The 25,148-nt window shown below is 39.0% G+C and overlaps 1 protein-coding gene across 1 annotated transcript in view; it reads right to left on the bottom strand.

Moving 5' to 3' along the window:
• The window catches only part of GPR155 (G protein-coupled receptor 155), a 43,257-nt gene extending 22,952 nt beyond the window's left edge, over positions 1-20,305 (bottom strand). The window contains exons 1-7 of the mRNA XM_007451068.1: positions 20,144-20,305; positions 14,972-15,468; positions 6,637-7,036; positions 4,090-4,255; positions 3,034-3,189; positions 1,359-1,442; positions 309-426 (exon numbers count right to left, since the gene is read on the bottom strand). Of these exons, the coding sequence (XP_007451130.1) occupies positions 309-426; positions 1,359-1,442; positions 3,034-3,189; positions 4,090-4,255; positions 6,637-7,036; positions 14,972-15,437 (1,390 nt within the window). The 5' untranslated portion in view covers positions 15,438-15,468; positions 20,144-20,305. The remainder of the gene's footprint in view (positions 1-308; positions 427-1,358; positions 1,443-3,033; positions 3,190-4,089; positions 4,256-6,636; positions 7,037-14,971; positions 15,469-20,143) is intronic.
• Positions 20,306-25,148: the final 4,843 nt, after the last annotated feature.

A 25,148-nucleotide genomic window follows, 5' to 3' on the forward strand; every position in this document is an offset into this window, starting at 1 on the left:
TCCTTTCCCTACCTGCTTTTAGTGCCTTTCCCCCTTGATGGCTCCAAAGGGGAGCTGTGCTGACTGTGGCCTAGAACCCAAGACCCTGAAGAAAAAGGACATGTGACTGGAAACCACCTGAGCCCAGGCAGAAACAGAGTGATTAGGGAAGAGAACTCAGCTTTGCAGACTGCCTATGTTAGTGGGTGTAACTGCCCAAGTGAATGCCCTAATCCTGTACTACTAGACTTCAACTAGATAACTAGAAACTGGGGCCTCAAGTGATGGAGGAGAGGGGGACCTAAATATCTCTTCATGATCCAACTTACCTGTCCACAGGTAGGTGCTGTAGAGGGAGCTGTACAATAAAACAAACACCAGAATTTGTCCAACAAAATTTTTTTCTTTAACAAAATGCCATATCATCATTCCAGCACAGACAACAGACTGAAGAAAAAATTATAAAAAAAACAGTCAGTCATACTCATATGACTCATACTCATGTGTTTTATTTACAGCAACTATAATTATTCATTTAAAATTATTACTGAGTAATTAACTATTGCATTCTAGTTATACTAAAACTTCGAGTTTTATGATTAAAAAACTTTTTATACAGAGCCTTTAACAAGCCTTTCTATTTAATTGAAATAGATAATGAGAACATTCTAAATACTAACCTTATATTTAGAAAAGGTTTACATAGAAAATGTAAACTTCTTTCCTTTATGATTTGAGACATGCAAAGATTTAACTAGAAAAGTAAGATTATGAGAGTTTAATTTGTAATGATTCAATTATTTCTATTAAAAAATGCAAAATTATCACTAAATGTCACTAAATGTCATTACAGTTGTCTTTCTGTATCCATGGAGGATTGGTTCTAGGACACCCCCAACAGATACCAAAATCCAAGGATGCTCAAGTTCCTTATATAAAATTCTGTAGTATTTGCTTATAACCTATGCATATATTCCTGTATACTTTAAATCATCTCCAGATTACTTATAATACCAAATACACTGTTAATGCTATGTAAATAGCTGTCGGCATATGGCAAATTCAAGTTTTGCTTTTTGGAACTTTCTGGAATGTTTTTTCTGAATATTTTCGATCCATGTTTAGTTGAATCTGAGGATATGGAACCCATGGATATGGAGGGCCAACTGTATTAGCCTCAACTTTGTATAGTTCAAGACACACTGCAGTATTTAATAAATCAGGCATAAATTAGTTATAATCAAATTGTAATTGATTGTATTTGGTAAAAAAATACTTTTGACTTTATACCTGGAAAAACCCAACAAAGCGATTTTTTCCTCTGTAGTAATATAATCAATGAGAAAAACACAGCTTTAATTATCTGTAGGTTTACTAACCTGAGCGATGAGTAAATTAGTTGTAAGCATATGAGGAAGCTGTTTATACTTCTTGCTCAAAAGGAGAATAGCCAAAGACCAGATCTTAAACACAGAGGTTCAAAAGTTACTCAGGTTTCTTAATCTTTATAATCACTTATTAATTATTAACTTTTATTTTATAATTACTTTACTAATTACTTACTAGCCTCTTTAAAGAATTCTCTTATCCTGGTTCAAAAAGGAATTGCAATATTTTATTTACTTTGACTTGTGTAGCTCCCAAAAGGGCATTAAGGTAAACTAATAGTAAAAGTAAAGTAAAATAGAAAGCATGGAGAGATCCTATGGTAAATTAACTCCAAAAATGACAGAGTCTTTAAGAACTATTCCTTGAACAGGGAGGGCCACGTTCCAACTATCCCTACCTTTGGTGGCTGGTGTGGGACACAGGCTCACAGACAACTCTTCAGGAAAGGAGCTTTAGTGGGAGACGCAGTTATACTGCACTATCTTGAAGTTTCCCTTTTTGATTCCACCACATTGGCTTGTGAGGTATCTAAATTCCAGGCTGTCTTACTTCAAACAACACATGTCATCCACCTTAAGATGAATTTTCCTGCATTCTTTATATTTAAAAGGATACCCAGTAGTCAGCTACGTATGCTGGTTTGATTTCCTTCTTTCTTCTCACCTCATTGTCAATCAAAATTTATACTGTCTCTCCCCCTACGAAACTGCCCTCTTATCAACGGGCATCATTTTTTTTTTTTTTTTTCCTTGCGTTATGCGGGCCTCTCACTGTTGTGGCCTCTCCCATTTGCGGAGCACAGGCTCCGGACGCGCAGGCTCAGTGGCCATGGCTCACGGGCCCAGCCGCTCCGCGGCATGTGGGATCCTCCCGAAACGGGGCACGAACCCGCGTCTCCTGCATCGGCAGGCGGACTCTCAAGCACTGCGCCACCAGGGAAGCCCCAACGGGCATCATTTTTAAGAAAATGTAACAGAAGCAAAATTTCTTAAAAATTACATTCATCACACATTTATTTGTTGCCAGTATACATATTCATCCTTATCTCCTTTCCTTTAACAGCAAAAGTTGTCTTTTTATTTTCAGCCAGAATACTGTTTGAATTCAACAGGCAACTCAATCTACAAGATACTCTAGTTGCCAAGTATATAAGTATTTAATTTGAGCTAGATATATCCAAAAGTTTCATTAACATTAAATGGGTGTTTGGTCTTAATCCCAAAGATCCCTTCCAACAACATGATTCTACAATAGCTAGTATTTATATAGCAATTCACCACTTTCAGAATGCCTTTTACATATATTGTCTCATGTAATCCTTAAAACAAACCATGGAAATAGGTAAAATTATTATCTGTATTTTATAGTTGAGAAAATTGAAGCTTAGAGAGGCTTAGGTAACTCCACAGAGAAATAACAGCTAGTTTGTCATAGGGCCAGGAGTCAAATCCAGGTTTGACTACATCTCATGCCTTGTCTGTTATACAACTCTAACTCCCAACTGGAAAGACAAAACTCAGAAGGCTGATACTACATTTTATGGGTAGGTTTTAGCTTTCTGTATTGCATAAGAAATTATATTTTTACTCCCTAACTTTCTGTTACCAAGCTATTCTCAAATTCATTCTGTGATTCTCATTCATTTTTACACTGAAACATACTTACCAAGGAGACCAGACTGATAATACTTATATCAAAACTAACATTCTGGATGGCATATGCCAATGGCTTCGGGTCCATGGTGGGAAAAGTCAGTAACCAGGCAGAGACGTACATGATTGGCGCAGACACAAATGTGCTTATTACCATCCCTGAGGTTATCTGCAAAAAATGAAGTCAAATTGAGGAAGAGTCACAGACTCACTTAAAAAATTCCCGTAAACTTTAGCCACAGCACATTAAGGCATTCTAAAATAAAAGCAGGAGTCAGTAAAGAGACATCACAGAATCCAGCATGTTATCTAGTATCATATTCCCCTTTTCTTAGAGTTCTTAAAAGAAAACACAGTTAAGTTCCCTTGGCTTCTCTTCCAGTCTATGCTCAACTTATATTTGCATATAACAATGCTAGAAATCCCACATCTGATGTTTATCTCCTAGATTCTAGAAAGTAAACCATATCAATGATCTACTTAAACTGATGACCAGTTTCCTTCCATACTATTTCATAAAATATAGGGCAATAAAAGCAATTTCAAAAAGAGAAAAATTACCATGCAAACATTCTACCGATTAAATAATGGAACTAAGCTTTGGTCAACAATTTAGTTCCTTCATGTTATATTTCAAAAACATCTGCTCTAATGCTGTAGATAACATGTATAGTATGCTTAGACACTAACTGATGTTAACTGATTTAGCTATTTATTGCAGTTGATTATGTGGTATTTTGCATCTGGTGGTTGGATTATCAATGAATAAATCAGATTTTTTCCCCTCAAATTTCCAAAGTTATCCTTCTGTAAATAACCTTTAGGCTTAACTAAAATTACAGCATTAAAATACTTGAAACTAAAAAAGACTAATGAAAAAAGTCATGGCTGAATAAAGACCCCAGATTAAATAACTCACTTGTTACATGATGTAACACAATGTCTCTTTATTTATAATGAGGCAATTTATAGATATCAAATTCTCATAAAAGAATGTAGATTTCTGTGTTTTAAAAATTAATTTTTCTACTAACCAAACAATCAAACTTAGAAAGTAATATATACATACAATCTCTACTTCCATGTTGAACTGTGTTGCAAAGATAGCCACTCCTGGTGCTACAGGAAAGACACCATACAAAAATGCATAATTCGATACACTTGCATGGTTCACTACACTGTTGCCCTTGTCCAAGAGTTCCACCATTTCTCGGCACAGAAGTGGCAGCACCAGGCTGAAGAAAAAGGAAAGGCATCATTTGCTTGGTATCAAAGTATGCTGGTCCCCAAATAGTAAATTGCTCTAGTGAACTTGGCATTAGGTTATTCTTCTCCTGCCCAGAAGGTATCATTTTATTGAAAGAATAAAAAATTTAACTTGGAGCTACTTAAAGTAAAACAATATTCTAGAAATACTTCAAACATCAGGAATTAGGAGGAAAAAAACTAATTTTTTTTGTTCTATGAATAATTTTCTTGCAAAAAATCTGTAAAAGTTGCAATTATAACCACTGTTTCTTTTTTTTTTTTTTTTTTTTTTTTTTAATTATTCATTTATTTATTTTTGGCTGCGTTGGGTCTTCGTTGCTGCACGCGGGCTTTTCCCTAGTTGGGGCGAGCGGGGCTACTCTTCATTGCGGTGCGTGGGCCTCTCATTGCAGTAGCTTCTCTCGCTGCGGAGCACGGGCTCTAGGCACGTGGGCTTCAGTGGTTGTGACTCGCGGGCTCTAGAGCACAGGCTCAGTAGTTGTGGCACACGGGCTTAGTTGCTCCGCGGCATGTGGGATCCTCTCAGAGCAGGGCTCGAACCCATGTCCCCTGCCTTGGCAGACAGATTCCCAACCACTGCGCCACCAGGGAAGTCCCTATAACCACTGTTTCTTGCTTTCCCTATTAGTTCATTGAAATGTTAAAAGAAAAAAAGAAGACTGACAATCTGCGTAAACTTTTTCAAGAAAATTACTAAACTCATTCTTGGAAAAAAAAAAAAAGTGGACCTTTATTATGATTAGAGGTTTAAATGGTTCAGGTAATGATAACATGCTACTCAGTTAGATTTCAAAAACCAGTAGAGAAACAGGTATCTTACAATTAGCTCTTTATCTTAATAAAGAAAAAAGTTTAGCAAAGGGAAATGAAATAACTGAGGTAGACCAGAAAACTAATGAAATCCAGATCTGGTGAAGAGTTAATTATTAAACAAATCCTCCAGGATTCCATAGAAAGACCATATCAACAGTAGCAAGTTAATGGAGCTTTCCTTTAGAAAGAACAAAACCAAGGTTAATGTTGTCACAGCAGCACCTACAGACATGCTCTCAGATGGAGTAAAGAACTACTCTTATGTGTTTTTTTTTTTAATTAAAAGAAGAAGAAGAAATTATGTAATAGGGATCAAAGAACCAGAAAAAAGATTTTTAAAATGAGAATATTTAAATACTTATAAGTAATGGTTGGTATTACTATTATTGTTAGAACCATATTTATTGCTGTGAAAAACTAAATAAGGGACTTCCCTGGTGGTCCAGTGGTTAAGACTCCACACTTCCACTGCAGCGGGCATGGGTTCAATCCCTGGTCGGGGAACTAAGATTCTGCATGCCATGCAGTGCAGCCAAAAATTAAACAAAAAAACTAAATAATACTTTATTTCCAAGAGCATAAAACCACTATAAATAATCTTCAGAATTTATATTCATTTTTATTATTTTGAAAATATAGATACTATTTCATATTGCACTGGTCTCATGAATTTAATTGTCTACACAAGAGCTAAATTCAATAGTTAAATATGCCCCAAGTGCCTTGGGATAATCTTGTAGTAAAATTATGTCACCTTTACCAGGAAGTATAACTCCACATCTAAACAGCTAAGGAGGCTGAAGGAACTATCAACTAAGGAGCTAAGAACTTTTCATTTACAGGCTAGGATCAGATGGTTAATAATAATCATTCCTACTGACTTACCTATATTCAGCCACCCTCAGAATTTTTGAATATTTCCCTCAAATTCATGAAATAGAAGTTTATATTCAAAATTATTGTTTTCATCATGGCCAATAGGATTTTAATAAATTTAGAAAACTCAGAAATCCTGCAAAATTCCTTTAAAAATATGATCAAACTAGGACACTGGAAGATATTAAGTAAAATTATATAAAAGCTGAATGGAGGGTTTCCCTGGTGGCACAGTGGTTGAGAGTCTGCCTGCCGATGCAGGGGACATGGGTTCGTGCCCCGGTCCGGGAGGATCCCTCATGCCGCGGCGCGGCTGGGCCCATGAGCCACGGCCGCTGAGCCTGCGCGTCCGGAGCTCCGCAACAGGAAAGGCCACAACAGTGAGAGACCCGCGTACCGCAAAATTAAAAAAAAAAAGCTGAAGGTAAACCAATAGTCTTTATCCTCTGACAGTAAAATGTAAAGAGTAACCTACACGGAAATGACTTTCCACAATATACCAACATCACATTTTCCTTTAAATTGTAACTACTCAATTAGGAGGGATTACTACTATCAAACTATTTAATGGAGAAAATAGAGACATATCCCAACGAACGGGCTAAATAAGGCTTTCACCAAGTACAATCCCCAAGTTAAATAAATAAGTGAAACTTACAGTTTAGCTGTGATGAGAAGAATTAGTACAACAAATGCTGACTTCTTCAGTTTCTTTATTTTTCCTACCATTGTAAGACCAAGATAAAATAGAGCTGATCCAGAAAAAGAATTCGCAAGTCCATCAAGAAAATTTTCCATATATACGGGGACCTTTTGATCAAGAATAAAATTGAAAGCAATGCCAATGAAAACCATAAATACTATTGGGTTCTGTAACACACGCAGAAGTCCAAGTCCCACAATTTTCACTTTGTTTTGAGAAGCATTTGGAGTGTCTTTCCATCTCTGCATTTCACAGAAGATAAACCCTATAGGGTTTAACATCATAAGAGATATTGGCGCCACTAAGTAAATGTACTGGAGATACTCTGGGTATGTCGTTTGATATAAAGCTTCAACTGCAAAATACAAATTAAAATAGATTTTTAAATGGTTACCACAGAAATATATTAATAAATTATGAATGTAATGTTTTCCATGCTTAATTATAACATATTGTAAATTAACCTAAATAATGTAGAATGACCTCATTACCCTAGTTTTGGAAAAGTATGTTTTAGTAATGAAGCTGAAAAGGAAAAAAACCCCACTATATTAAATGACATTTAGCTTATAAAATGATAATCAACTTTTAAAAAGTATTTTTAGTAAAACCCACTAATTGTTACTACTTAGAGGCTAAGACTAGTCTCAATAAAGGGGCAGAATTGTAGAATTCTTAAAACAATTCAAAGTAAAAATGTTTAAGTAGTCATAGCAATAAGGTGGTTGTTGGTTCTCTTGAGAGGGAAGTTTCATTGGAGTGGTGAGGCAGAAATCAGAGCACAGAGAATGCAGGAGAGAGGAGGAGATAACAGACTAAAAAATGAGCACTGAGGGACTTCACTGCTGGCACAGTGGTTGAGAATCTACCTGCCAATGCAGGGGACACAGGTTCGAGCCCTGGTCCAGGAAGATCCCACATGCCACGGAGCAACTAAGCCCATGCGCCACAACTACTGAGCCTGTGCTCTAGAGCCCGTGAGCCACAACTACCGAGCCCACGTGCCACAACTACTGAAGCCCGCGCACCGAGAGCCCGTGCTCCATAAGATAGGCCACCGCAATAAGAAGCCCGTGCATCGCAACGAAGAGGAGCCCCCGCTCGCAGCAACTGAAGAAAGCCCGTGTGCAGCAACGAAGACCCAACGCAGCCAAAAATAAATAAAATTAAATAAATTTATTTAAAAAATGTTTTTTAAAAAAAAGAGCACTGAGGCGATGGAGTCCAAGCTATATAGGAAAAGAAGTGAAGATGGGAGATGGCTAACAGAGAGCAGAGTGGTTAGAGACTGGAGGTCCCTGTGAAGTTCAAGAAGTAGGTGTAGCTGGAAGTTAAGAGTTCACAGTAAGTCAGATAGTGAGCTATTGAATTTAATATTTCCCAGATGACTGGGTCCAGGATGTGGCCATGGGAGTTGGTGGCTGAAGTGGAGTACAGGAAAACATCATTGGAGGTGAGGAGGTCAAGGAACTGAGAGAGCAGAGAATTTGGTGGGTAGTTCACATGGATGCTAAAGTTAAACAAGATAACAAGCAAAACTTGGGAGTAGAGAAGATGACAGTGGGCCAGATATTAGTCTTCAATGAATGAGGAGGAATGACGAGTGAGGTCAGCAGATGACAGCAACGAGGATGAGCAGTTTAGCAGGCAGCAGGAACCTCAAAGGAGCAGTTTTTACAGAAGAGAGAGAATAATCGCCTAGCAGTGGTACACAGTGGCTATGAGGATGCCAATCCTGCCTACCCACTGCTCACATGGTATGCAGGCGATGAGAAAATGAGCAGTCTCCATTGGAGAGGAATGAATACCTTCAGGAAGGAAGACCAGTGAAGATGCTGAAGAATTAGAGATGGAAAGGTGGATCTAAGAAATGTTTGGGAGGGGAATACAGTAAATTCATGTTAACGCACATTTAATGCAAATTCAACTACACTGTCTTAGGAAAACAAAGGCTTCATTTTTCTTCCTCATAAAACATGTCCCCAAGTGCAAACTAATTACTTGTTCATTGAAGAAGAGCAATGCCTGCAGAAGAATCTGGCTATTAGACTTATGAGAAATGGTACAATATACACAAAGTACAAGTGCTGCATCTTGTGGGTGATTTGAGGGATTTTTCAAAGGTTCAACTGCATATGATGACTTTAGAACCTAACCATTGCATGAGATGAGTCTCCTTGGAAGGGGATGGGTTGGATCAGACTTCTAGCACTTTCTTGGTTCATGTGAGGGTTGGTGGCCTGGTCTTGGCTTGACCAGGGCAACTTAGAGCCTTGCAGCATCAAATTGGTCTCAAGGCACATTTTTGGCAATGAATTCTGAAATTATTCAACCTAATATATGCAAAGCCTGATTCATAAATGATTTCAAGTTGAGAAAGACAGATAAAATAAGAACAGCCACAATCACTCACAATCACTTGCTTCACAAGAGAGGCAATCATGTGAAAAAATGTAAAAGATTAGGTTTCTCAATTTACTTAAGATAAAGTGACACAGGTAGGAAAATATATTTGTTTGCTTACTCCTGAGTAAGTTCAGTTACATAAGTTCAGTTAATGTCAAGCACATGTCCCGTTAGTTATGAAACTAGATTATATAACCTTTAGAATACCTTGTTCTCATTAGCTAAAAGCTACTTTTTATAAGATTCAATTCCCTTTTCTTCAACTAAGCACATACAGAGGTCTCTAATATCTCTGAAATGTTAAACAAAATATATTTGATTACATAAAATTTCACAAATTCTTTCCACTGATTTCCAAATTAGATATATAGCTCTATATCTCAGTGGTTCTCTTTCATGTTTCATAAGGTTTCATCCTTTAAGTAAAAAAAAAAGCAGCACTTTTGATAACTATTTCTAGTTAGCTACACTTCTTCTGACTAGATATTTTAGCTCAAAGAGAAAGGTGTCTATACCCACCCCTCAATTTTTAAAATAGAGAGTATATTTTAGAAAAGCCTTGTGTTTTCAATCTGAGCCTAAGAATTTTCCCAAGTAGCCAAAGTAAAATGCATAAGGTATTTCCTTTGACAACTTATAGCACACAAAGCTTCTTAAGTTAATGCCTTTTTACCAGAAATGTACTTTCCTGGTACAGTAGCACATAATCACCATTACATAATGGACTTTGGGTTGTTTTAAATGCTCAATGCAAATTTGAACAAAAGGCTATATTTAGGCCTAGCCAATCACCAAGTCCTTTCTTCTTTTGCATGATCTTTCCTATTTGATTCCTACTTGGAATCTTGATTCCTGCTACTCCCACTAGTCAGAAATCTCAAAAGTGGGTTACCTACTCTGTTTTCCAACGTATACTCTTCTGGTTTTTCTTGACCATCCCCTTTATCCATTTTACTTGCTACCAACAATATCACCTAAATCTTAACTTTCAAAAATTAAGATTTTCCCACAGCTCTCCCTGCCCACAAGACCACATATAAAATCTTTCTTTTGACATTCACAATCTAGTCGCCACAATTTGTTCCTTATCTATCCAGCTCACCTCTCACTATACCTTAGTGCAAAGCCTCTATCAGCCAGTTTATATCACTGTAATGCTGAATAAAAACCAGGTTCATAATTTCTAGTTCTACATGCCGATCATCATTCCCCAACTTCATCATCCCCCAACTTCTTGAAATCTCTCCTTTCTTACCCAAATCTTGCCTACTATTTAAGGCCTGTCTCAGGTACCACTTCTTCCATCGAGTCTTCAGTCTACATCCTGGATCTCTCCTTCCCTGGATGGCTCTGGTACCTTGTGTACTTTTTGTATCGGTGCCATCTCAACAAATTCTAAGTTCCTTGAAGGTATCATTTTATAACCCCCAGTCTCAGCTGAGTGCTAAGCAAAATCTGAAAATACTTGCTGAATGGAATTAACACATCAATGAATGTCAAAGGTTTCAGACAGACTAAGAATGTGTTTTGTAACATAGCAATTTATAACTAATTGTTATCCATGAACCCATTTCTTTTTATATCCAATTTTTTTTTTTCATCTTCTGAATATTTATAAAGCAGGCTACTATTGGGGTATTTTAAGTCAGTTGAACAGGTATACAAAGGCAAAAGAAGTATAGTCTAGTGAGAAAGCAAAAAATTGGGAATAAATACTTGTTTAATTACTAGAATAGGGTTCATATGGGAATTTCAGTTCATTCTGCCATTCATTTGCATAATTACTTAACATTCCATCTTTATAAATAGGCAGCACTATTTTTTAAATTTAATTTTATTTATGTATTTTTTATACAGCAGGTTCTTATTAGTTATCTATTTTATACATATTAGTGTATATATGTCAATCCCAATCTCCCAGTTCATCCCACCACTCTCCCTCCCCCGCAGCACTATCCTTTTGTTATCAATCTGAGTATAGTTTTTCAAATCTGAAAAATAATTGAAAGCGGTTATCCATATTAACAAATTAGATTTATAATCATTGTATCAACTATTAAGTTCTAATTAATACTTATAAATAAGGCTCTTGGGGGGGAGGGGAGAATCCCACTCTGAGGAATTATTATATAGCTTTGAAGAACTAAGAGACAAAATTAGCCACCCACTGTGGCTCCTATTTTGATTACTGCAGGGTTTCAATCCCTAGCAAATAACACAAAGACCCAGACAAGATCATTCTATTATTTAATGGCATATAGTTAAATGCTTCATTTCCTTTCTGTTTACAGCTCAAGCACTAGAGCATAATTATGATTAGTCAGGTGCTTATGCTATCAGCATTGTTTAAGAATGAATTATAGCACTTAACTATGCCCTATTGTATCTTTTAATGACAGAGGCAGGGAACCATTCTAATGTGCTAAAATCCACATTTCACCTCAGTGGAGTCTTGGTTTCTTCTCAAACTCGGATTTCTTAAAGTACCTCTGAAAAGAATTGTTTTTAAAAACAGCAAGCATGGGTTTCCGTGGTGGCACAGTGGTTGAGTCCCGCCTGCCGATGCAGGGGACGCGGGGTTCGTGCCCCGGTCCGGGAGGATCCCACATGCCGCGGAGCGGCTGGGCCCGTGAGTCATGGCCACTGAGCCTGCGCGTCCGGAGCCTGTGCTCTGCGACGGGAGAGACCACAACAGTGAGAAGCCCGCGTACTGCTATTTTTTTTGTCTGCAATGATGCAATGTAGTATTATGTCACTTGAGTATAGATAAATCATTAATTTATTTATTTTTATTTTTTATTTTTTTTTTGCTGTACGTGGGCCTCTCACTGTTGTGGCCTCTCCCGTTGCGGAGCACAGGCTCCGGACGCGCAGGCTCTGCGGCCATGGCTCACGGGCCCAGCCGCTCCGCGGCATGTGGGATCCTCCCGGACCGGGGCACGAACCCGTGTCCCCTGCATCAGCAGGCGGGACTCTCAACCACTGCGCCACCAGGGAAGCCCAAAATAAATCATTTTAATGCAATTTCATAGACCATTATAATTGTAGTATAGAGGAAAAGTAAACACAGACTGTCCTTTTTCTTTAATCACTAACTTATCTCTTCTGAGTCACCTGTAAATTGCACCAATGTTGTAGAACAAATGCAGTTGTAAAAAGGACATTTCCTTTAAGCTACCATGCTTATCTGTGAACTAGAGAGTAGGAATTCTAGGGAGGCCACAGAACAAACAGAAAGAATGGTCTTCTCTCTAGAGACATCCTCTTCTCTGTTCACCCTGAGCATAGCCAGAAGGCAGATGGCTATGAACAGCAGTAATAAATAATCTCATTGGAGCAGATACATGGCCCTAGTTCTGTACCACAGCTTCCAATCTGCAGATATATGAAAAAGCACTTCTGTGTATACTGTTGGTTTCTGGTAAAGTTATTGTCTACAACCTAATGTCACAAGAGCTCTTACATTATCTGTGATTTAAAATCAAACAAACAATTACAACTCAAAATCTGCAAGCATAATCATCAGGGGAACTGGGCTAGCACACTGCTGGGAACATGATTATTACCAGATTTAATGTGGGACATGAGAAAAGCAGCAATGAAAATGGCTGACTATATTTTTTATTTGGAGATTCTGCCTTAATATGAAAATGGATAAACTCATCTAACAGGTCTTTTTCCACTGCTACTCATTTTATGAATTTTTTTGAATAATGTAAAGATTATGAAAAACTTTGATTCTCTCTGAAAATAATGTATTATAAGGGCTAGCTGGGTCTTCTGATGATCAACTGGGCATGTTATATAACTGTGTGGCATAAGAGAATGCCCAGGATTTAAATCTATGTTTGGGTCTCAGTCACCTGTTAGCTGTGTGACCTGGGGTAAGACAATTAAATCTCTGTAAGTCTGCCTTCTTATTTGAAAATGAGGATAATAATATCTGCCCTACCTCAAATGAGATAAGTATATAAGAAAATACTCTTATAAAGTTACAAATGTTAGTTCTATTTAGTTATGGGCTTACTACTCTATGACAGCATGAAACTTACAGTTCATGTCCAAATTAAGATATAGCACTATTTATTAAATATTTAACACTATGATACTTAGCCACTTCTAAGGTCCTTATACCATCAATACCTTGACAAATGTACATTATTAATGCTCCTGAAGAGAGGGACAACACATTAACTCCTTGCTCTTTTATTTCCAAAGTCTTTATTTAAATGCTTGGCTCATCCTTTAATTTTAAAATTGATTAACCTTAAAGGAACACCTATCTAGTTTCTGACTATTCACAGCTCAGTTATCTAAGAGCCTGGTTTTTCCTCTCTCATAAACCTCCTATTCATAGTTATATAATTTCTTAGGTATATCTCTATTTCTGGTAAGCAATATAGAGGAAGAGAATGATGAAAAGTATAGTCCACTAGAATCCTTTTGGTGCCAGAGGTGTAATAATTTTTTTGGGGGGGGTGGGTAGTTAAAAGATAAGAAATTTGAAAGTTAATGGCAGATTTCAATTGCCCATTTCATTTAGTTTCATTCAGTCTCTGCTCAGAAGATATATCACCAGAGGCCTTCACTGACCCTGCTCCCCACCTCAAATGCCATCTCCTTGTAAAATAACACTACTTTGTTTTTATGGCCCTTGTCATTACCTGATATTATTTTTGTTTTTATTTTATTTTCCCATTAAAATGTAAATTCAGTATGTACAAGAACTTTGTTCACAAGTGTATTCCCAGCAGCTGGCACTGTCACTGGTACTAACAGGTTCCTATGAATGAATGAAGGAATAAATGAATGACTATATCCATAATATTCAGATCCCTACATTATGATACATGATCAAAGCAAAACATAAACTTTAAAAATATTAAAAATTCATAGAAAGTACATTGGTAGATGCCAGGGGCTGGGGGCTTGGGGGGGGAGTAGGGAGGGGGAACGGGAGTTAGTGTTTAAAGGGGACAGAGTTTCAGTTTAGGAAGGTGAAAAATTTGGGAGATGGATGATGGTGAGAGTTGTACAACAATGTGAATGTACTTAGTGCCACTGAACTGTACACTTAAGTATGGTTAAAATAGTATGTTTTATATTATGTGACTTTTACCACAATAAAAAAAATTTTTTAAAAAGTAGTTACTAAGTATACATTTTCTTGGTGGCAGAGAGTTCTGGAAAATAGAATATGTTTCTAAGATATCTCAACATCCCCAACTAGTATGTTTACTATTTCATCAGGAAAACATATACACATAGAAACATAAAATTAGGCTGTTTAAAGGGTTGGAAAGTTAAAGAAGGAAAAGTTGGAAAGGTAAAAAAAGTCCTCATTTTGTCCTTAAACAAGAAATTAACTTCGACCAAAGTACACTGATACGTTGAATAAAAAACTCAATAACAAGCATTAATGTAAAATAATATACATTCTAGATGGAAAGAAAAATAAGGAAGGGAAAAAGTCACTCATAAATTTCCACTGCTAACATTTAATAATGACAGTTTTTAAATAGGTGTATGCCTATGCTTTTTACATAATTTAAATCAGAATCTGATCTCTTCTGGAAATTATATTTCTTTCATATGTGATTATTGAGAAGAAAAAAAATACTATTAGAAAGATGACTCAAAATTTATTTGGATATGACCATTTATTTCAGGTAGATGTTTGAAGGTGCCTCAAACTCTGAAAAAATATAATTCATCTAACTTAAGACATGTTTAAGAAAAAAATATGAACGATTTCTTAGATATAAGAATAAGTATAAATCACTAACAAATGCTTAGTTAAAAGATTCAAATTAAAGCCTTACATTTTGTTACCTTCTAAAAGACCTGAAATTTTTTAAAACTTAAAAAATAAAAAGTAACTTACCTATAGGATATCCCAATGCAAAGTCGTTACTTTGTGTAGCAAAAATAGGGAATAGTCCAGCTTTGCTAAATCGACTATCGGGACTGGCAACCAATAAGGTTAATACACATACAATGAAAAATACAGAAGCTTTGGCAATTAAGATACTATATAGAAAAGACCAATCCACATTGGAAAAATTAAGTACAACCATGTTTTTGAATAATAAAGCTGGAAGTGCAAACCTGGAGACAAAATTTCCCAGTCCTTTCGCCTGTGTTGATGTTATAACATTGGCCCTTCCTGCTATGTAGCCACAAAGGACTATGCCAAAGCATTCTAGTAAGGCTGGGAAAAGCCTTGTTATTGACATTGAAGGTGGGTCATTAGTGGAATTAAATCCATGTGTTACCGGTGAGGACAAAGTCTTGGTCATATTGACTGCAATGGTCAAGTTCTTGACAGGTATATCAGAAAAAGAATTCATTTTCTTTCACCCTCCAACTCCAACCTGATCTCTGGAAAGAAAGAAGAAAGATTCAGTGTGAAATCAATGAGAAGAATTCTAGCTGAAAGGATACACTGGCAATCATAGATTTATTAAATGGCCAAATAAATACACAAACTTTTTTCAACAACCATCAGAGAAAAATACAGTGAATAATAAAATGGGTGGAAGTGTCTGCTAACAACAGCCTCTTGACTCTCAAAGGTGGGTCAGCTCAAAATATTTATGTTGCTGTCCTATATTCAGTACCAGATATGAGTAAGATAAGATCCACAGTATTCACAGCTGTAATGATGCCCTGTGGTCCTCTCCAGTGCTCCACAGTCAAGCTCTGCCTAGTGGATGAGAGAATGGCACCCACAGAGTCTACTGAATGTCCACCTGCAGCTAAATTTTCCACAAATTTCAGAAGTTCTCAGGGCTACATCTAAGAGTCACAATGGACAGGAAGGTCCTTCCAGCCTGCAGAAGGACTTGACTATAGGATAGGAAGAAGAGTGTAATAGAATATCACTGATCAACTCTGAACCAGTAACTTACTTTTCTGTACCTCCTTTTCCTCATCTGTGAAATGGCAATAATAGTACCTACCTCATAGGAATTTGATATTATTCAATATCAAGTCCTTACAAACACATCTGGCACAAATAAATCACTTAACAAAAGTTGAATATAACTTCTGGTGGCATATAAGAGAGAGAATGAAAGAAAAAATGATGGCATCCCACCAGCCTACTCTTAGTTCCTTTTACAACCAGCCAGACATATTGGCTGTCTTGAATTCCCCATAGTCTTCGTGCCACAGGGGCTTTGCCCATGCAGTTCACCCTAAAATATTCTCTTCCCTGCCCACCCACATAACAACTATCCATCCTCCGAATCATATCCAAATCAATTCAGGAGTCGTTGTATCAGGTAAGGCTCCTCTAACACCATAGCCAGGCCAGGAGTCTTTCTCAAATAGAATCATGTTCCTTAACTTTAGGCCACTCTTCTCAGTTTATAATTATACTATATATTAGAGTGACTGTGTGATTTATGTCTGTCTCCTTCACTAGACTTTAAGTGCCATAGAAGCAGGGACTATGCATGTTTTTGCTCACTTTTGTGTCCCTAATGCCTAGCACCGTGCCTGGAGCACACAGGAGATTTAGGAGACTAAAATAATTACCTGCTCTTAAATAAACCTTTCACCCTTTAGTGGATCAATGTTCTTTCTTAGGAACTATCTACTTCATGGACAGAATTTTGTTTTTTTGGTTTGTTCCTGAATGGTAAGTATTCTAAGTTTTTCACCAAGGCCACAAAATGTGTGCCGAAATGTTCCAAAGCTGTTCATAAAATGTTAAAGAACACAAAATGTCTTATAAAATGTTCTAAAGATGTTCAGAAAATGAAGCAAGGAAAACTTTACGTTAATATGACAATACTCACCAGACTTTCCTCTTGCTGCCAGGGACACAATGAACATTAGGTTTGAACAACTCTGCAACTAACCAGCTTTTATTAGTAACTTGAAATTGACATAGTGACAATTGCCAATTCCTAAGTGATTATTCTGGATTAACCATCTAAAGTAGCCTTATATAAGGTAGAAAGTAAAAAAGCTTATGCTTTCTGAAATGTATAATGCCCAGGTTAAGTTCTCAAACACCCACATCACATTAAGGACTCAGATGGCAGGCCAAAGACCAACAACTGATACAACTGGGGGTGTGGCTGAGATAATTTTCTCTGTGCTACCCTGGTATAAACTGAACCATTTAAAAACATTACATTTAATCTGGATCAGGACAAATATTTTCCTCCTAGAATTAGATAGGAGTGGTCAATATACACAAAACCTGTAATACTCACATACTTGACGTTTACCAAATAAGTATCAAATTATATCCTGAGAAGGCTGCTGATTGGTATAGGTACCCATAAGTGAAGTAAGGAGCTGGTAAACAAGTGAACAAAGGCGTTAAACATTCGGAGCCCCTGAGAGATGTGGACTTGAAAAGGCAGTGCTAAAGATTAAGGTGATAAACTACTCCAGTCTTCTGTTATTTTTGAAAAGTTCCCTATATTTCTTTGCTTGGAGCATTATAACTTAACACTGCTCCCTACCTCTTATTTGTACCACACTTGCATATCAATGTATTCCAATAATTTTTAAACCAACAGTTTTAACTAAACTTGCAGTTGTTCAGTGAAAAGAGTCAAATGGCCTGAACCCAATTTAGGGCCTATCACTTATCACCTCTTTGGGTAACTCAGCCTCTCTGCCCCATAGCTTCTTCAACTGTAAAATGAGAGTAAAAACCTCCTTAGAGGGCTATTGTGAGGATTGGAGCTTTTTTTTAATTTTTTTTTTTGCGGTACGCGGGCCTCTCACTGTTGTGGCCTCTCCCATTGCGGAGCACAGGCTCTGGACGCGCAGGCTCAGCGGCCATGGCTCACAAGCCTAGCCGCTCCGCACCATGTGGGATCTTCCCGGACCGGGGCACAAACCCACGTCCCCTGCATCGGCAGGCGGACTCTCAACCACTGCGCCACCAGGGAAGCCCCAGGATTGGAGCTTTTATACACAGCTTATCACAAAGTAGGCCTTCAAGAAGTGGTAGCAGTTGCTATTAGGAGTTGTGTGTCCTAATAAGAAGAAGAATGGTAGTAAATTAAATATAATTCATTGTTCTATGCAGTTCTTCAAACATACTTGGTATTAAAGAGCCTCCAACTAAAACAGGGATGGGATGGGTTGTAAGGTTATCAGTTTTCATTTTATACCAAACAACTAAGAGGAGTTCAATTTAATTTAGTTTGATCTTAGTTGTTAGCAGGGAAGGGAGAGCTCTTTATTTCCCTCAAGCTGACGGTCAACAGCTGAAACAAGGCCCAGGTTTAACTTTCAGTTAGTCAAAAATTAAGAGAAAAACTTTGGAAAGTAATCTTCCCCTTCCCATGAAGTTTCTTTTAATGTTCCTTGATATTATAAAAGCAATATCTGCTAATTGAGGGGCAGTCAAAATAACCAAAAAGGACTTAACAAAGTTTTATCTCATCTTAAATTTTTTTCTACAAATACAAAGTTTTATCTCATCTTAAATTTTTTTCCAACAGGAAGAGAATATACTTCTTTTTTTTAAAATAAATTTATTTTATTTTTGGCTACGTTGGGTCTTCGTTTCTGCGCACGGGCTTTCTCTGGTGGCGGCGAGCGGGGGCTACTCTTCGTTGCGGTGCACAGGCTTCTCGTTGAGGTGGCTTCTCTTGTTGAGAAGCAGGGGCTCTAGGCGCGTGGGCTTCAGTAGTTGTGGCTCGTGGGCTCCAGAGCGCAGGCTCAGTAGTTGTGGCGCACGGGCTTAGTTGCTCCGCGGCATGTGGATCTTCCCGGACCAAGGCTCAAGCCCGTCCCCTGCATTGGCAGGCGGATTCATAGCCACTGCGCCACCAGGGATGCCCCGAGAATATACTTCTTAAAGCATTCTTTTAAAATAAACAGGAGCGGGCTTCCCTGGTGGCGCAGTGGTTGAGAGTCCGCCTGCCGATGCAGGGGACACGGGTTCGTGGCCGGGCTGAGAAGATCCCACATGCCGCAGAGCGGCTGGGCCCGTGAGCCATGGCCGCTGAGCCTGTGCGTCCGGAGCCTGTGCTCCACAATGGGAGAGGCCACAACAGTGAGAGGCCCGCGTACCGCAAAAAAAAAAAAAAAAAAAAAAAGTTGCCTTGTCACAGTAAAAGACCACTCACTGGGGCGGGAGCAGAGAAATGCTATACACCAGCCACTTCTGGCCACTCATATTTCGTTTAGATAACATGGAGGAACCACTAACATTGTAAACAACTGCTATTAAGTGAAAATGGGGAGGAGGGTTCTGACGGGTTTCAAAGAGAAAGCTTTAAACTCTTAAGCTATTTCTCAAACACCCAATAACCTTTAGCCGGTGGGAAAAGCATAATACAGTGTGGTCCTATTCAAGCACTCTTCAACACCAGCAGTCACACCATCCACCCACTCCCACTTACTTGCAGGGGACCAAACGTCTTCCCTAAAGACCCAGAGTGGTGAGGGAGTGCTGAGCACCTCTTCTCTTGTCGGCAGGGACAGACTTTGGCCCTCTAAGATAAGGATGTAGAGAATCCGTAACCAAATAGGCCGCCTAAAGAACAGCTGCCACCCAATGCCTGGGCAGGCAGCAGTGGAAGTGTAAAGGCAGCCTGGGTTCTGTACCTGGGATACAAAGTTGGTCGCTCAGCTTCCCCAGGGCATGGCAATCACAAAGCATGGTAAGTGAAATGCTCCAAAAAGGGCTAAGGGAGAAAATTTGGTGCAACGCTCCAGGTTCCTGGGCAGAAGCTCCCACGATGGCATTCACTGAGGCCACCCCCCCGGAATAAAGGGAAGAGTCTGAGAATGGTAGGGTGGACGCACGTACAATGATGTGCTCCTCAAACTGAGGGATGGCAGCTCTGTCACCAAAGGGGACAAGCCGCCCCTTCCCCTACGTAAGTCTTCCCGGGTGGCCCCGGCACGTCCTAAAGGCGGGCGCTACGGGGCAGAGGCGGGCAGGCGCAGGCAGCGGATTGCGGGCCTGGGCGCTGCCCACCTGCTCAGACTCGAGGGGCGAGAGCGGGGTCACCAAGGGCCCGCAAAGCCGAGCCGGGACCGCGCAGGTCGGCGCCCCGGGGGCCCATCTCACCTGCTACGGCTGCATCCCCGGGGCCGCGGGAGAAGGGAGTCGATGTTCGAGGTGGGCCAAGCAGGGAGGAAACCACCGTCACCTCCCACCCCAGCCCTCCTAGCCGAGAGCTGCCGGCTGCCAGCTGCCTGCTACAGCAGCTCATTCACATTCCGAAAAAGTGAGGCGCTCTTAAGCTGGGACCGGGTCAGCTCCTCCCTGAGCCACCGCCCCACCTCCTGGCCCCGCCCCCGGCCGGGGGAACCACAGAGCCGCGCCGTCCAAGGCCCCACCTTCAGGCTCCGCCTCCCGCCGCGAGACTCTACGCCGCGCGGCCCCGGCCCCGCCCTCTGGCTCCGCCCCTGACCGCTGAGACGCGGAGGCCCAAGGTCCTCCGCTACGCCAGCCTCCCGCCGCAGGCGCGAGCTTCCCAGCCGGTAGACGCCGGCGGCGGGACTTCCGGCCGTTCGGCTCCCGCAAAATGGCGGCCGCCGTGGGGTCTTTGCCGTTTCGTTTTCCTCTCCGTAAATTCAGGTGTAGAAGCCTCTTGTCTTTCCGCCTAACCCCGACCTCGTGTGGTCTGTCAAGTCCTCTCTTGATTAGCCTAGTCGTTTTTATAGCACAGTTTAAAGCAAGGTCTTTAATCGTGGGTCAGACTCCTGCCTTTCACCTTTCTCAAGGCAGTGTGACCTTGACCTTCCTAAATCAGAGACTAAAATGTCTTTAAAGCTTTAGCCCCGTGCTTGGTTTAGAATAAGCATCCAGACCGTGACTGCTTGTGTTTTCTATTGTCGGGGGAACGACATCCATATCCCCTCAGTGTACTGAGCGGAAACTGTATTGGTGGAAAACTTAATAGAGCAGGAACTGGACATATAGAACATGAATTCTGCTCCTGATCTTCTCACTTCACCCTTGTTCTCTATCTTCTTAACTTTTAACAGCTTCCCTGTTTCCCTTGAACCTGGCTGCTATTTTTTTTTTAATCTCCTGATTATATGTCAAAGCTAAAAGGATTTGTGTTTAGAAAGTATGGAGATTAATTCAATTAAATAAATATTTATTTAGCTTTGACTTTTAGCGGAATACTGGAAGATAGGCCTGGAAAAGTAAGTTAGGGTGAACCTCTAGGAAGTTCCTTAGGTTAGCCTTAGAGTTTGGACCTATCCTCTGACCACAGTAAAACCATCAAATTCTTTTTTCATGAAAACATGTCTTAGTGATCACACTATTTTCGGATATGCGATATGGAAGCTTTCCCAGGATTATCTGAAAGACTGAAAGCAGGAAAAACATGACTTTGGGAAAAACCAAGCCACGAGGAAATAAAGATGTACTCTGGGGTGGTGGTAATGAAAAGAATGAAAGAGGCTTGAGAGACATTACAAAAGGAGAACTGATGGGACTGGATTACTGATAGGGCAAGAAAAGGAAGGAGATAATGAAGGTATGTATTTGTTCATCCATCATAGTAAAGAAAAGGAATTGAGCTAGGGAGACTCTAACATCCTTATTAGTTCTAAAGTTCTACTGTTTCCTATCGTTCTCTTATCTGAAGATGAAAGGAAGAAATGTTTCAAGTGAGGAAAGTGGTTACAAGAAGATAATGAATTTGGTTTTAGGCCTAAAATCTAAAACCTCAAGAAACTTAGTTTAATCTCCTCTCTTGAAGAAGTTATTGTCATCTTCTTTATTTGAGGTCCTGGAGATTAAGTCATTGATCTAAGAACAGCCAGCAAGTGAATGAGAGTCTAAGTGCTCACTGTCCTGTGAACTAACTGCTCATGAAGGTATCAGCACATGTAAGTAGAGATTTCTAGTAGACACCTAAAGAGAAAACAGAAGCTCAAGAGAGAGAAAAAACAGAGCCAGAGGTGTGGTTTGGAGACATCTCTATGGAGTGGACAAGTAAGAGCAGCTGGCAGGGGGGACAGTGACTCTAGGAACAAAGTGTTTATGGAATCGAAGGACTTCATCAAAAAGTCATTCTTAGATAAGCAATTACTGATGAATGCCATGAGGTACTAATTTAATTCCACTATCATGTCTGCCAGTCATTCTGTGAGATGCTGACCTATATATACTGTTAACTGAAAATAGGAAGTGAAAAGCACCACACCTAAGATAACTTCTGTTAACGTTTTACTACATATGTATCACTTTTTCCTGTGCATATATAAATCAGTGAAGAAAAATAGGGTCATACAATACACATTATTTTTCATATAGATGATTTTTAGTAACCTTTTTCATTTAATATATAACCTTTTTATTCAGAAATATAGATCTGTGTCGTAATTTTCAATACCTATTTAATATTCTGTATCAAAATTTTGAGGATGATCTCCCTTGGAAAATTTGGACTCTGGGCCATCCATAGAGTCTAATCAAAGATGAGTAAAGAAGAGGAAGATAAAATAGTACAAGTGTTTAGAGTGACTTAAAATGTGTTGTTTGAATATGTCTAAAATGATTTCTAGTTTCTTTAAAACTGCCTGTCCCCTTCCTGTCAGTACCAATTTCTCCTTAGAGATTCATATGATTCCAGAGAAGCTAATTTCACTCCGCCTTCAAAGGTGATGGAACTAACCTATGCCTACCAATCAGTATATTCTGTTCGTTGGACTCAATCACTGAGTCAGGATGGGCATTGGCACCAAGGTGGTTTGATAGAATGGCTCTTAGAACATTTGCTGAGAATGCTGACGTTCTTTCCTACTGCCAGGAAGATACTGGCAGCCATCTAGAGACCATGAGAGGAACCAGTCTTAGAATGATGCAGATACCAAGGAAAGCACAGCAGAGGGAAGGAAATAAACGGGTCCTTGATGACATATTGAGCTGTAGGATCAAGCTTCACCTGGAGCCAGTCAACCTGTGGACTTCTCATTCATGTGAGCCAATCAATTTTCTTTATTGTTTAAACAAGCTTGAGCTGGGTTTTCTGTTACTTGAAATCAAATGTATAAAAACAATTCTAGAAGAAAATGCCAATAGTAATTATCTTTGAGTGATAAAAATACACTTTTTTTTTTCTGTGTAGAAAAGTTCCCAAAATTTCTACCAAAAAATGTGTATGTATTTTATCAGGAAAAAGTCTGAAATAAGTCATAAAGTGTATATTTTGGCTATATGGAAATGTTGAACCATAATAGTAAATATTTTTCTAAAATTCACTGCTAAGTATTAAACCAGGTAGGTGTACAAAATCCACCTATAAAATAGAACAATTTAAAAGCACTGATACAGTGCAATATATGAACTTACACAAGGCTAAGGCCTTGTTTTTGTTAATCTGTGTATCCCTAGCATTTATAATAGTGCTGTCTGTGACATACAGCAGCTGTTCCATAAATGGTTTTTGAATGACTGAATAAAACATAACTGCCTGCCAGCTATCCAAGATACCTTCTTTGTATTCAATGGGAATGATGGGGCTTGGGGCAGGCCGTTCCCAAATAATGCCAAGGTGGCATATGGATTATTTTGATTTAAAGTTACTTGAGAAACAGCTCATATAAGAACACTCTGAAAAAACAAAAAACAAAAAACACTCTGACCCTCCTTTGTTCCACTGAAAGCAGGAAACAAAGCTCCCATAGGAAGGTATCCTCCATATGCCCTGAGGATGAAAGGCATTGAGATAGGGAATTTGAGTCTGGGAAAGGTGTATAAACAAACTTTGTTACTCCTTCATTAATTTGCTACCCCTTTGTTTTGTCAAATCTTCACAAATGTTTGATTCTTTTTCTAAAAAGGTATGTAAACAGCCTGCTTTGTTCTCTTCTTAGGTATGTATGAAGTTAAATTTGTTTGTTTTCCTCTTGTTAATCTTCTTTATGTTAATTTGATTGTTAGACCAGTTGAAGGAACCTAGAAGGGAAAGGAAAATTTTTCTTCCCCCACAAGAAGCTATTTGATACAAGCAACTGTGGTACAGCTCTTTTATAGTGACTGGATTTCTTATTTTTTCCAGCTTTTCACTTGGCCCAGGTTTATAGCTTTATATAAACATTCTCTGAAACTATGGCTTCTGTTTGTTATTTTTTTTATTTTTATTTTTTGCGGTACGCGGGCCTCTCACCGTTGTGGTCTCTCCCGTTGTGGAGCACAGGCTCCGGATGCGCAGGCTCAGCGGCCATGGTTCACGGGCCCAGCAACTCCGTGGCATGTGGGATCCTCCCGGACCGGGGCACGAACCCGTGTCCCCTGCATCGGCAGGCGGACTCTCAACCACTGCGCCACCAGGGAAGCCCTGTTTGTTATTTTAAATGCTATAATTATTTAAATTTATGATCTGTCAAGATAAAACCCTGAAAATTATCTTTTAATTTAATATTGTGTTTTTGTAAATACATAATAACTTTTTCCCCTTTTCAATTTGCTATTAAAATATTCTTACAGGGCTTCTGGGTTGGTGGTCACATGGAGGTACCTGGAGAGTGGCTGCCAGTATCTTCTCCAGGTACTTGGAGAGTGGCTCATACCCCTTCCCACATACTGTGCCCTATGCATCTCTTCCATCTGGATGTTCCTTTGTATCCTTCATCATACCCTTTTATAATAAACTGGTAAAAATAAATATATATAGATTTTATATACACATGTAATATGTGTATTATATATATATTCTTACAAAAGCAGTGAGGGAAAATAGAATCTAAACATCTCACCTTGTTATTGATCTTATTGACTTCAGGTAAGGCTCAAATGTAGTTACGTAGGCAAGGGTTTTTGTCTGGGCCAGCACTTAAGAAGTTTTAAGCAGAAAAACAATGAAACCAGAATTAGATCATGAAACTGAAAGTTAAATCAATGATTTAGATAAGAAAGGGTGGAGAAACTATGCAATAGCTAGATGATGACTTTGGAGCCCTTCCCATTTGTCTCAGGATTTAGCTTCTTGATACTTGTGGTTTTGTTTTGATCTTTTTTTTTTTGTAAAGGGGTTAAAGATCAGGTAAATGGGAATGAAAAACAAACAAACAAAAAATACTCCTGTTTTTACTGCTACTCTGTTCAGTTA

This window comes from Lipotes vexillifer, unplaced genomic scaffold, assembly GCF_000442215.2.
Source record: "Lipotes vexillifer unplaced genomic scaffold, Lipotes_vexillifer_v1.1 scaffold645, whole genome shotgun sequence".
NCBI lineage: Eukaryota > Metazoa > Chordata > Mammalia > Artiodactyla > Lipotidae > Lipotes > Lipotes vexillifer.